The sequence below is a fragment of the Pelophylax lessonae genome (assembly GCF_965119305.1).
Source record: "Pelophylax lessonae genome assembly, chromosome: 7".
NCBI classification, from domain to species: domain Eukaryota; kingdom Metazoa; phylum Chordata; class Amphibia; order Anura; family Ranidae; genus Pelophylax; species Pelophylax lessonae.
Window position 1 is genome coordinate 103,367,012 of NC_138774.1, and position 13,926 is coordinate 103,380,937.

A 13,926-nucleotide genomic window follows, 5' to 3' on the forward strand; every position below is an offset into this window, starting at 1 on the left:
AATAGACAACCAATTTGCAGGATATTCTAGAATGTAGTGCTGTAGAAGTGCATCCATAAAAGCTGCACAAACATTTGATTAGCTTTAACAAACACTCTACATTTACAGTGTATAATGCAATGCATTTTAGCATGCCCCTTGGATAGTCGTTTTCATTTTATACAAGAATGGGGCATGTGTGACACAGGCATTCTCCACACTGAAGAATATCAGGGTCTTGCATGAATCTGAGGGCACACTGTAGCTTTATCTTGCTCCTAATATTAATCATGGAAAATTAGGGATTCATTACTAACTGGTGCAACTGTGGTCTCTCTATGGCATAAGCAACATAATAGCATATAACTGTGATTAATTGCACAGTGCATCTTTTTTTATATTATTTACAGCCACATGCTACTGTGTAACTAGCACTACCGGTTGCAGTCTATTAAAGGGTAAGTTCACCTTTCATAACCTGTTACACCCATATTAAGGGTGCAACATGTTATGAATGCACCAGCCCTCCCACGCCCCCGTGACAGCAGACCGGGGATCTTCTTCCAGGGTCTGCTTCCACAATTCAAAAAAGACGCGGCCGTGCGGCTCTGCCCACCCAGCCGTGTCACTCATTTAAAGTCCTCTGTGAATTAAAAACTACAAGTGCTGGCAGCCTTTGCAGCTGTCGGCTTGTAGTTTTCAATGAACTATCACAGCGATCCGCTGATGGCTGGTGCAATGATTTACTGGCTCCTAAAACAAAAAATAATTGTTTTTTTACCTGCAAAACATATGCGCATTTATTATTTCTTGTCAAAAGGTGACCTTATCCATTACTCTATAGTCTTCTGTATACTAGCATAACTAAGATTTTACTATAGATTATTTAACAGAGTGCCTAGACAATTTTACCCAGAGAATGAGAAAGATTTCTCCATGTTAATTCTGATGACCAACAGATTTTTTTTCCCCCCAGTTTGGCCAATATTACTTAAAGTGGTTCTAAAGTATAATTTTTTTTGTTTTTTTTTTTTACCCAAAATATTATACCTACCTGCTCTGTGCAATGGCATTGCACAAAGTAGCCCCTTGCCTCCTCTCCTGGGGTCCCCCCACCGGCGCTCCTCCTCTTCTTAGTGTGCCCCCAGAGGAAGCTGTGAGCTATGGGGGGAGGGGGGGGTACACCCGCAAGCTCGCTCCCGAGCTGCATCCAAAGACTCCCACAGCTTGGCTCAGACCGACTCACCACTCTCTGCTCACAGGATCTGATTGACAACAGCAGAAGCCAATGGCTCCCACTACTGTGTCCTGTGAGAGCTGGGAGAAAGGAGAGGACTGCTGCAGACTGGCACAACATTGGATAGAGTGAGGGAACGCATTTCATGAAGGAAAGAAAATGTTATGACTTTAGAACCACTTTAAGGTAGTTACCCACCCAACTGTTGCTAGCTATAACTGATATTGCTTGGAAATATCAGGTCAGGCATGGCAGGTAAATATATGACTGGCAACACCCCCTTTAATTCAATAAAGTTCCAAACATAGGAGAACCAACAGTGGGAGTGGGTATGTTTGATCGTTTTGTACACTGGAAACAAAGAGCAGTTTGATTAACTGATCATGTCTGGGCAACATTTTACCTGCACTGGGATCAGTACAAAATGTAGGGAAAGAAAAATTAGAGGAAGATCTCATAAAATGCTAGCAATGTCCATGTCCAAAGAAGGATTACTATTTTCACCAATAATGGCTCTGCGTTTCTGCAAATCCATGTTTAAAAAATAATTAGTCTAACAGCTCTGTTCAAATTACCAGAATAGTGCAGAAATGTAGAAGAAGCTAGTTTAAGTTTAATATGTTATGATCACACATGCTTGTCTCCCTTTAAATACTATTCAGTCTGTATGGATACAGCCATTTAGGCAAAGTCTGATTTGTTCCTTGAAATCGCCTCTTTATCATCAATGACATTAATTGATGCCAGGGTCTCCAAATCTGCAGCATTGAGTCATCTGAGCAAGGGCACGAGATCATTGATGAATGCATACAAATAAAAAATATTACTTTCCTCACAATATTAATACACTGAATGAAACACGCATGTGAAAAAGGTTGTAGATCGAATTTCAAGGAGGCACCAAGGTAGGAAATCGCACAAAGCTTTCACATTTCATCATCAAGACCATAATCCTCTTCTGGAAAGTCCCCAACAACCACAAACTGTGGTTTGACAAAAGCGCCATACTTTGGAGTACATTCGAAGTAACGCTTTCCTTCAACACTGGACAAAAAAAAAGGAGAAGATATTAGATCAGACAAAGACAACTAAGATTATACAGCTAGGAATGTAGATCTTGTTGGCACAACTCTTCCCCTAAAGCCTCATAACACACTAGTGCTGAACTAAAAAAAAAAAAAAAAAAACCTAACAGCTCAGGGGAGCAGCTGTACTAACTATGCAATATAAGTACAGTGATCCCCCCTGTTCTATCGTGTTCTTAAAAGGTCAGGTTCCATTTTCCCCATCTGTGTCACATTGGGGAGATTTTTCTTCACTTCCTGTCCCATAGTCACAAGAAGAAGCAAGAGGAAATCCATGGTAGTCACCAGGGTGACCAGAACTAGTGTCTCCATTGTAAGAGTTCTGCTCTCTTCCTGTTCTGGTGACCACTCAAAATTTTTGACTTCATCTCACTTTAAGTGCTAATGGTCACCAGGACAAATAGAGCAGGTCCCCAAATGGTGACAGAAAAAGCAATAAAAACCTAAAAGGTGTTCTAATATCTCTCCACCCTAAAACTAAAAGACATAGGGGTTGATTTACTAAAAAGAGTAAACGACTGTGCACTTTGCAAAATATAGTTGCACTCTGCAAATGCAGTTGCTCCAGTGCTTAGCAAATAAGCAGAAACTCTGCTGACTTCCATCATCCAATCACATGCAAGCAAAAATTCTGTTTTCTTTCTTTTTTTTTTTCCTCCGCACACGATTGGGTACTCTTTGTGAAGTAAAGCCTTACCTAATTTTCTAAGCTCTGGAGCAACTGCGCTTTCAAAGGGCAAAGTGCACAGTCCATTTCCCTTTAGTAAATCAACCCCACTGCATATTCTAAATTTACCTTTTTTTGCTACAGAACTCCCAGGAGTTCCAAGAAATGGTGGCTTCAATATGCAAATTTTACTTTCCTAAAAAGTGTGTCAATGATCTACTGGCAGGTGCCCAGCATTGCAGTCTGCCAGGATCAGGTATGGCACAACATGGCTTACACGGACAATAAAGGTGGTGCAGTAGTTTAGTTTATATTTTCTCTGTCTAACATAGTCATAAATACAGTGATTTTTTTTCCCTTTTTAAAATATGAAAATATAAAATATTGCATTTAAATATTTTTTTTATTTTGGGCAGCAAGTGTCCTATTTTCATGTGCCTTTCAAAGACTGCTTAGCAGTCTGCCCTAAAAAAAAGCATGTTCACAGATCTTGGTAGCTCAAGCTGAAACTTACATACACAAAACTAAATAATTCATCCCTATTCAGACAGCTTTGTGCCATAAGAAAGATTTCTTCTGCTGTGCTGTCTACTTAGACAGGGATCTGGGAATCCTTTGTCATGCATGGTTTTGTAAAACATAGTTATGAAACAGTTTTAAGTATCTAAAAATAATAAAGTTGAGACAAAACCATCACAATTTTCCATGTAAGCAGGACAGAAAGACAAATATTACTGACACTTGATTAAAGAGGGCAGCTAATTTGCATATCAGCTGCTCTCCCGTATCAAAAACGCAGATAAACATTAAAGGGTTAGTTCCCCTTTATTTAAAAAAAAAAAAAAAAAATTGGATTTTTGACTTACCGTAAAATCCATTTCTCTGATTTTCATTGATGGACACAGCTCCTGATATTCTTAACCATTGGGTTATACTACCCCCTACAGGAGTAGGACACTAGGCAGAAAAAAAAGTGGCTACGCCCATGGGCAGTCCCAGGGTGTATACTCCCTCTCTGCGCTATACGCACTCAGTTTAGTTACAAGCAGTGTCATGAGAATTACAACTCCATAGAGGAGTGCGTGCAGTGTCCATCAAAGAACATCCCATTTTCTCTTTCCTTCACTGACGAACACAGCTACTGATATTTGTAAGCATTGGGACGTCCCAAAGCAGTGTAAAACATGAAGGGTGGAAACAGCGAAAAATAAATTCCCGAAGGCTAAACTATAGCCAACCAGGTAAACAAGAGCTTAACCAAACCAACTGGAGCCCACCTGGAAAAAAAACAACAATACACCCTCAAAGAGGATCAGGTCCTCTTAAACAGCAGCCTGCAAAATCTTGCGGCCAAAAGAAGCATCGGCTGATGCCCACGCATCCACTTTATAGAACTTTGTGAAAGTGCAAGGTGGCCGCCTTGCAAACCTGCGTCACTGAAGCCTGATGACAGAAAGCCCAGGAGGCAATAAGCGCCCTAGAAGAGTGCGCCTTGACAGGGAAAGGAGGAACCTAACTCCTGATAGAATAGGCCTGAATCACCATCTGTCTGATCCATCTGGAAATGGTCGCAGAGGAAGCGGACAACTCTTTACGAGGTCCATCCATGAGACAAAGAGAGTCTGACTTTATGAAAGACTCTGTAGCTGCCAGGTCTACCCCAATTGCCCTGACCACCTCTATTGTATGCAAGGCAATTTCCTTCGGATGTTTAGGACCAGGACACAGGGAAGGCAACACAATGTCTTCATTCAAATGAAAAAAACAGATACAACCTTTGGAAGGAACGACATACAGGGGCAAAGAACCACCTTATCCCTGTGAATCATTAGGTAAGGTGGACAGGATAAACGCCCCCAGTTCCGACACCCTGCATGCAGAGGTGATAGCCACTAAAAGGCCACCTTTTGGGACAGCGTAAGCAGGGGAATCTGAAGATTGTCAAAGGGAGGCTGGTGGAGCATCAAAAAGGTACCAAATTGAGATCCCAAGGCGGCAACGGGGCCCGCACTGGAGGAACCAATGTTGGACACTCTTAAGAAAGGTATGCACAAGGGAGTGTGTGGCAAAAAGGTCATTGGAAGAAGACCGCCAAGGCGGACACCTCGCCCTTGATGGTACTCAAGGCCAATTTCTGTTCCTGTTGAAGGAAGGTCAAGACCAGAACCACCGATGAACCTCAAGAGACTCACATCACGCAATGTACGTGTAGCGGGGTTAAACATGCCTAAAGACACTGTTTGATATGTGGGAAGGAACTAGGCTCCCTCTAGTGGTAGCTGCATGGAATTTCCCGGGCTGTGACTTCCTTTTCACAAGATGAAGAAACTACATCTCCCAGGCTGCTTTGCAAGATCCAGGAACTAGGCTCCCTCTAGTGGTAGCTGCATGGAATTTCCCGGGCTGTGACTTCCTTTTCACAAGATGAAGAAACTACATCTCCCAGGCTGCTTTGCAAGATCCAGGGTGCACGGCTGCACCGCACGGCACTATGGGGGAGGTTATTTAAAGGAAGAGAGAAGCGCGCGAAGGGGGGGGGCCTTTCTGCGCTGGACTCTGAGGAACCAGCGAGCAAGAGTGAAGGACTGACACTGGATATTGGGCCAGAGCCTTTTAGCCTGGAGGGACGACGTGGAACCGTCCCATCTCAAGCACGAGGCACATTCCTGGAGGTCATACTGCTGTTTGCCGAGACCGGAAGTCATCCGCCAGAAGGACCCCGCGCGGCTGGCATATAGCCAAAGGACTGAGACCGCAGTGGAAGCGCGCGAAGGAGAAACTTCTGTTGGTGAGAGGGCACATGCCCAATAACTGACTTTATCTGCTGAAGAGACAGTTTTATCTACAGATAGCGGTAGCGCAGCAGGAGGTGATAAAACCCCGGGGTTTATCACCATACTCTCTCAGGAGACTCATAGACAAACAATAAGGTCTGTAAAGGAGTCGCCAGAGGCTTATCTCTCTCGCAGAAGTTATTGCTCAGTTACGCAGACACCCTGCGGTGACAACTAACAGCTCGTTGTTTTTTCTCTCTTGATCTTTATTCCTAATCTGGATTACAAATGAGCTCTATTCAATAACCTTGCTAGCGAAGATCAACAAGAAAGAAGAGAACTCTGGGGGAGGGACTCAGATAGGCCCACCTACCTGGTACTGTGTCTAGCCTTAATGCAGGAGGAGTGTGGGGGTATTCTTTTACCTTTTTAAAGCTGTTTTAAATAACCTTTTATGGACTTGTATTGTATTGTATTGTATCTCCCCTATTCAATTTGATACATAGTAAACTAAGTTTGGTTAATTACAATCTTGTGCGTTGTTCCATTGTGTCACCCAGAAGGACTACTATTCAAGAAGGTAACAAGGTATTGTTGCATAGTGAAGTATTGTATTCCAACCTGTGTATCTATTTGATAGTCCAGTCCTATTCTGGGTCAGTTGTGCCTGAGGAGGGATCGAGCCAATTTGATTGGGTTGTTAGGCAGGGTGTAGACCCAATAATATAATCAGCAGCTCCTGCGGGGGTGGTGCTACACGTGGGGGCTCGTCCGGGATTTCTACAGTCCTGCAATACAACCCTCTCAGCCATAGAATCCCCTCCCACGCAGAAATGGATCCTGTCGCTGCTGCTGAGTGGTGCAAGGAAGAGAATGTCATAGTGGAAAATGGCCTGGTGGTTGAAATCAAGGGAGAAGCCTGGACTGAAGAAAAGCTCCTCCCTGTTTTGAGGGCACTATCCACAGACAGGAAATTTTGGGTGATTGACATGAAAACTGACACCACTGTCCCACACACGTATGCACTGTGTGAGTGGAGGAAGGGGGTCCCTGATTATTTCAACGGAAACAGTGTAAAAACTACTGACCAAACAGAACTTTTCCTGATACATCCAGGAGTTCCTATTGCGGGTCCCTCATCCACCACCCCTGGGGTATCCAGCCAAGAAAAAGGTGTCCAAGAAGGGCATCCTGAGTCATCACCTTTGTCGACTTTTAGCTCAGAACTGTGTGCTGTTCTTGGGGAGATTGTGGCAAAATGTAGTAGGGACTCCTCGAGCTATTTGATGACTGGATATAGGAAGCTCCGGACATTCTCTGGGAAACAGCCTGTGCCTTCAGCAGAAGATGGGTTCGAAGAGTGGTTAGATACCGCCACTCAGGCTTTGGAGGAATGGGAGGTACCAGAACAGCACAAGAAGCAGAGAATCACAGAGAGTTTAAGGGGACCTGCATTAGAGGCTGTACGTAATCTAAAGCTTAGCAAGAAGAACTGCACTGCACAGGATTATTTGGACATTCTGCAAGATGTGTTTGGTCGGAAGGAGAACGCGGCTGAACTTCTCTACCAGTTGGACCACTGTTATCAAGAAGAGGGGGAGAAGTTGTCCGAATTCATTAAACGTCTGGATAGGATTATCCACCAGATTCTGTTAAAGAAAGGAATAGACCACCGGAAAATAGATGAGACTCGTGCACGACAGGTTCTGAAAGGGGCTCAACCTTTAGATCCCATTGCCATACTGTTACGAACTCGTCGAGATGGCGGCATTCTAGAATACCCCGATCTGATTCGAATGGTCAGAGAGGAAGAGGTTATGTTGGACAACAAGAAGAAAAGTCGGCAGTTTGACTCAACTGCCCGGGTTGGAGTGATAAGTGTGGAAGAGGGTGACTCTCAAGTTGAACTCCTAAAGACCCAAGTGTCTCAGTTGATAGAAATGGTGTCCATCCTGACTGGTCAGGTATCCACTCTACCCAAGGGGAGTATATCGGAGAGGCCAGATGAACCTGTTAGTCTCAGCACAGATCCAGAGCCACGGCCTGCAAGATTGTTAACTTGTTTCAACTGCGGGGGAGTTGGGCATGTTAGAAGGGTATGTCCCAGCTCAGGAAATGCTGCCGCGAAACCTCGCGAGCCAGCGGGAAACTTCAGAGGACACCGGTGAAGGAGTCAACCGGGTGTCCGCCAGTCTTAAGGGACTCCAGAAGTGGTGCAGGATCAGGGAAACTGAGTCAGGGGGTCAGACCCAAATATAATACCCCCAGTTCTAGACTCCGGGTTACTGAGGGAAGGAAAGTCAATGCACACCGGGTTCAGCGGGGGCCCAGATCAAGGAAGAAAAAGGAGAAGAGGGCCAGGGTACAGAGAACTGAATCAGACAACCAGGCTACATCAAGAGAATTCCCAACTAACTTGGTCGGGCCCTCCCCAGTGGTCTCGGTTCAGGTGGAAGGAATTTACACAAGAGCCCTCCTTGACACAGGGGCCCAGGTGACTCTTTTGTATAGAGACTTCTATGATAAATATCTTACCCATCTACCTTTGCAGAAGTTGGAAGATCTGGAGATATGGGGTATTGGGACCCAAAGTTTTCCCTATGACGGGTATCTGCCAATCAAGTTGACCTTTGATCCATCAGTGGCTGGTGAAGCGGAAACCTTCGACACCTTAGCGGTGGTCTGTCCTCGTCCACCAGGGGCCAACAAAAGCTCTCTCATCGTAGGAACAAACACTGACCTGGTAAGGCGCCTTCTGATACAACTGGTCCAGGGACAAGATGCTCAGGCGCCAAGGATCCATCCCATGCTACGGCAGGCCTACCAACGATTAGTGTTGGAGCAAGAGACCCCCGCAGAAGGAGTTGGACGACTCTGGAAGCTGGATAGAGCAGAAAAGGTCTTACAGCCAGGAGAGGTGGCCTGTTTTAAGGCTTCTGTTAAACTCACATGGCAACAGCCGGGTCCCTTCATTATCTTTGAATCAGGTCAAAAGGAGAGACAGAGAGGGATAGAAGTGATCCCTGAGGTGATCCCTTTGAAGGTGTTACAGGAAAACCGTGGAAGGGTTTTAGTGAGTGTCAGAAACACCTCTATTACACCAGTGAAGGTACCGGCCAGAGTGCTCCTGGGCCAAGTCAACCCGGCTACCCCAGTTGCCCCCATTGATTTCAAAGAAAAGGAACAGGGTGAAGCGGTTATAGAGGAGCTTTGCTCTGGAAACGCTGCCCTCCCGCCGGAATGGGTGAAGAGGGCCAAGGCACAACTTGCTCGATGTAGGGAAATATTCTCTAAGGACGAGTTTGACGTGGGATGTGCCAGGAGCGCTACTCATAAGATCCGCCTGAGTGAGGACAAGCCTTTCAGGGAGAGAGTCCGGCGAGTCCCCTTAGGTGACTTAGAAGATCTACGTCAACAGCTGGCAGAGCTCAAAAAGATCGGGATTATCCGAGAATCCAGGAGCCCGTATGCTTCCCCGATAGTGGTAGTCCGGAAGAAAAATGGATCTTTGAGGCTTTGTATCGACTACCGAACGCTGAACAGAAGAACCATCCCAGACCAGTATACCACTCCTCGAATCGAAGATGCCCTACAGAGTCTGTCAGGGGCGAAGTGGTTCAGTGTGATGGACTTAAAGAGTGGGTATTATCAGATCCCCATGCACCCTGAAGATCGGGAGAAAACAGCCTTCATCACCCCTGTGGGGTTCTTTGAGTTCAATCGCATGCCTCAGGGGTTGTCCGGGGCCCCTGCTACCTTCCAAAGGCTGATGGAGAGGACCGTTGGAGATATGAATTTGATAGAGGTACTGGTATACTTGGATGATGTTATCGTGTTTGGCAGAACTTTAGAAGAACATGAGGAGAGGTTGGAAAAGGTCTTGAAGAGGCTACATGAAGAAGGTCTGAAACTTTCTCCTGAGAAGTGCCAATTCTATCAGTCCTCGGTCCATTACCTGGGCCATATCGTGTCTGAAGAAGGGGTGGCCACTGACCCGGACAAGCTGGATGCTGTTGCTTCCTGGCCGAGACCCACAAATGTGACCGAACTCCGGTCATTCTTGGGCTTTTGCTCCTATTACAGGAGGTTTGTGGAGGGGTTCGCCCAGATTGCCCGACCCCTAAATGAGCTCCTGAAGAATGAAGAAGATGATGTCCCTGAGTTGGTAAAGCCGGCGAAGTCCACCATAGGCCCCCGGAAGGCTAAGGAATCCATCCAGGATCAGTGGACCCCGGAATGCGAAGGGGCCTTTGTCCAGCTGAAGGAAACCCTAACCACTGCCCCTGTGTTGGCCTATGCGGACCCCACAAAACCATATGAACTGCATGTTGATGCCAGCCGAGATGGGCTGGGGGGGGTACTTTATCAGGAGCATGAGGGTCATCTGCGACCTGTTGCCTATGTGAGCAGAAGCCTATTGCCTGCTGAAAGGAATTATCCTACTCACAAACTTGAATTCTTGGCCTTGAAGTGGGCAGTGGTTGACAAATTGAAAGACTACCTGTACGGAGCTGAATTCATTGTCAAGACAGATAATAATCCCCTCACCTATCTGTTGACTACGGCCAAGCTGGATGCAACAGGACATCGATGGTTGGCTGCCCTCTCTAGCTTCAATTTTAGCCTGAAGTATCGGCCAGGAATCGGAAATAGGGATGCAGATGCCCTATCCAGAAGGTTGCATGTTCCACAGGAACCTGCGGAAGAATGGACTCATTTGGCTCCAGAAGGGGTGCGTGCCCTATATCAGGGAACTGAATTTCGATCCCGAGGAGGGTCAAGAGCAGAAGAGATTGGGGTTTCGGCTATCGGAGTACCCAAATGCTACTGCCAGGTGACCCAAGTTGAAGGGGAGGGTTTGCCCCGGCTGTCCAAAAGGGACTTGCGGAAGGAGCAGTTGGAAGACCCTTTGGGAAAACTTCTCTTGGAAGCTCTGGAGATCCAGAGCCCTGAGTTGCTTCTAACTGACTCCCCTCAGGGGGCCCGTCTGTTGCATAGAGAGTGGACCCGGTTACAGATCAGAGAAGGAGTGGCCTACCGGAGAGGTCCATCTGAAGATCTGGAGGAGAAGTGGCAACTGTTCTTACCAGCTAAATACAGAGAGGGAGTTCTGGCCGCTCTTCATGATAATCATGGCCATCTGGGGCCCGAAAGAACCTTTCAGCTTGTCAGGGACAGGTTCTACTGGCCTTGTATGAGGGCCGAAGTTGAAGGATACTGTCATTCTTGTGTCCGGTGTATACAGAGGAAGACTCTGCCACGTCAAGCAGCCCCAATGGGCCATCTACAAAGTCAGGGACCCATGGAGCTGGTGTGCATTGATTTCCTTTGCTTAGAGCCTGATCTGAGTGGCCAGGGGAATGTCCTTGTGGTAACAGACCATTTTACCAGATATGCTCAAGCATTCCCAACAAGGGATCAGAAGGCCTCAACGGTAGCCAAAGTTCTTGTAGAGAAGTTCTTTGTACATTATGGATTACCACAACGCCTCCATTCTGATCAGGGAAGGGACTTTGAAAGCAGACTGATCAAGAGACTGTTAGATATGTTAGGCATTCAAAAGACTAGAACCACTCCCTACCATCCACAGGGGGATGCCCAGCCTGAACGATTTAACAGGACTCTTTTGGATATGTTGGGGACTTTGAGCTCAGAGAAGAAACAGCATTGGGGCAAGCACGTAGCTGCCATTGTGCATGCCTACAACAGCACTGTCAGTGATGCTACTGGATATTCCCCTTATCGGCTGATGTTTGGAAGGGAGGCTCGGTTGCCAGTGGATTTGGCCTTTGGCATTTCGCCTGATCATACCTCTTCAGCATCGCATAGAGGATATGTGGACCGACTGCGGAAGAGTCTGAAAGCGGCCTATGACAAGGCTCAGGCCACATCTGATCAACGTGGACTGCGGAATAAAAAAAATTTCGACCTAAAAGTTCGGATCCATGACCTGCAACCAGGGGACAGGGTTTTGTTGAGAAACTTGGGTGTCCCGGGAAAACACAAGTTGGCAGACCGCTGGAAGTCCCAACCTTATGTTATCTGCAAGCAACTGCCAAACCTTCCTGTGTACCAAATTCGGCCTGAAGGAAGTGTGGGTCCATTGAAGGCTTGGCATCGGAACCATTTGCTGCCTCTCTCTGAAGCGGTTCGTATGCCCCCTGTGGAAGACTTGTCAGAGGCCCCTTCGACTTCTCGCCGGTCCAGACCAGTTACCAGATCTCAGACGACGCTCCCAGATGAGGGAGAGGGAAGTTCTCCATCTGAAGATTTGGAAGATGAAGAGGAGGTACCCGACTGGTTGTGGTCATCTCAGTTGCCAGAACCCACACCTGCCTCCCTGTCTTCATCTGACTTGGCTGATAGAGGAGCCCTTCGGGCAGAAGCCCCTGAATTCATACCCTTTCATATGCTTCCAGAAGAAGCAGCTGAGGATGAAGATCCTGAGGAGGAGGTTGCACCCTTCTCTGAAGAAGAACTGACCTCTCTTGAACCATCAGGTTCCTCTGTGTTGGAACATGAGGAGGGGGACATTGAAGAATCCTCAGAAGTGCCTGATCCTAGCACCTCTGAGAGCATGCCTCCACGGGAACAGAGGGAAAGGAGAGTCATTCACCCACCTAAGAGACTGACCTATGATCAATTGGGTGAATGTTCGGAAGAAGCTGTTTTTACCTCCAAAAGATCTCCTGACCAGCCTAGTTCCTCCACTGTAGATTTGGTGGGGGACAACCCTAGCTCACCCCCAGGCACAACTGTACAAGCCACCCAAGTTTTGGGGGGTCTGTGAGAGATCATGAGAACAAAGTATTGAAGTAGAAAACGTTTGCATTTAAGTTTGTACATAAGGATATTGGGTTTGGCCATTATAATAAGCACAGTTTTTGATGTTCACAATTTGGTTTACTTTGTGAGTTAATGTTTGCGCACATTTTGTTGCTCTGACCTCACTATGTGTTTTTTTCTCTTTCTCACCTTTTGATGTTTTTTTTTCAACACAAACTTTAAGATGTAAGTGTTTAAGAAATTGCAAAGGCACATGTGCTTTTTAACCACTTGCCGACCGCCGCAAGTAGATTTACTGCGGCGGTCAGCCCCGGCCAGGCAGAGTGACGTTAATTAACGTCACTAGCCTGAGCCGCTCTGGCGCGCGCGCGCGCGCTCCCGAGGTCCCGCCGATGACTCGATTGGGTTCAGAACCGATCAGTCATCAGGTCCAGGCCAATCATTTTTGGTCTGGACCTGTTGATCGGTCCTGCCCAATCAGATCATCCTCTAAGCCTGTGAAATGTAAACACAGGCTTAGAGGAGATGTGCCCTCCCCCCACAACGGTCTTTTTGGATCCAGCGTGAGAGGAGAGCACATCTAACTGTAAGTAAGCACAAAGCACACACTTCTACACTTAGATAGGCACATTTACCCCCCGATCGCCCCCCCAATTAACCCCTACAGTCCCTGACACAATACACACTGTATACAGCATATAGCAGTTACCTATATACCTGTATACGTGTGATTTGTGGTCAGGTGTAGCGCTTGCGACCCCCCCTTTTCCACTCAAATTACCCCCCACCCCCCCCTAATAAAGATTTAACCCACTGATCTCCCCTGACCCCCCCCTGATCACCGCCGTTAACCCCTACACCCTCTGTCACATCAGCACTAATACAAACGCAATATACGGTGTTATTGTATTTTTGTATTAGTGTGATTGTGATCAGAATTAGCGCAGGCGACTAAGTTTCTGTCCCAAGAAGGTTTAGGGTCCCCGCCACCCGCCCAATAAAGATTTAAGCCCCTGACCCCCCCCTGATCACCCCTACACCCCCTGCCATAACACACACCGTATACAGTATATAGCATTTTGCTATATACCCGTATAAGTGTGATTTGTGGTCAGGTCTAGCGCTTGCGACCCCCCCTTTTCCACTTAAATTACCCGCCACCCCCCCCAAATAAAGATTTAAACCCCTGATCCCCCCTGATTCCCCCCTGATCACCGCTAGTTAACCCCTACACCCTCTGTCACATCAGCACTAATACAAACGTAATATACTGTGCTTTTGTATTTTTGTATTAGTGTGATTGTGATCAGAATTAGCGCAGGCGACTAAGTTTCTGTCCCAAGGAGGTTTAGGGTCCCCGCCACCCGCCCAATAAAGATTTAATCCCCTGATCCCCCC

At 46.7% G+C, this 13,926-nt stretch overlaps 1 protein-coding gene across 1 annotated transcript in view; it reads right to left on the reverse strand.

Moving 5' to 3' along the window:
• Positions 1 to 2,133: 2,133 nt before the first annotated feature.
• TBCB (tubulin folding cofactor B) overlaps positions 2,134 to 13,926 on the reverse strand; it is a 43,749-nt gene continuing 31,956 nt past the window's right edge. The window contains exon 6 of the mRNA XM_082262681.1: positions 2,134 to 2,260. Within this exon, the coding sequence (XP_082118807.1) occupies positions 2,143 to 2,260 (118 nt within the window). The 3' untranslated portion in view covers positions 2,134 to 2,142. The remainder of the gene's footprint in view (positions 2,261 to 13,926) is intronic.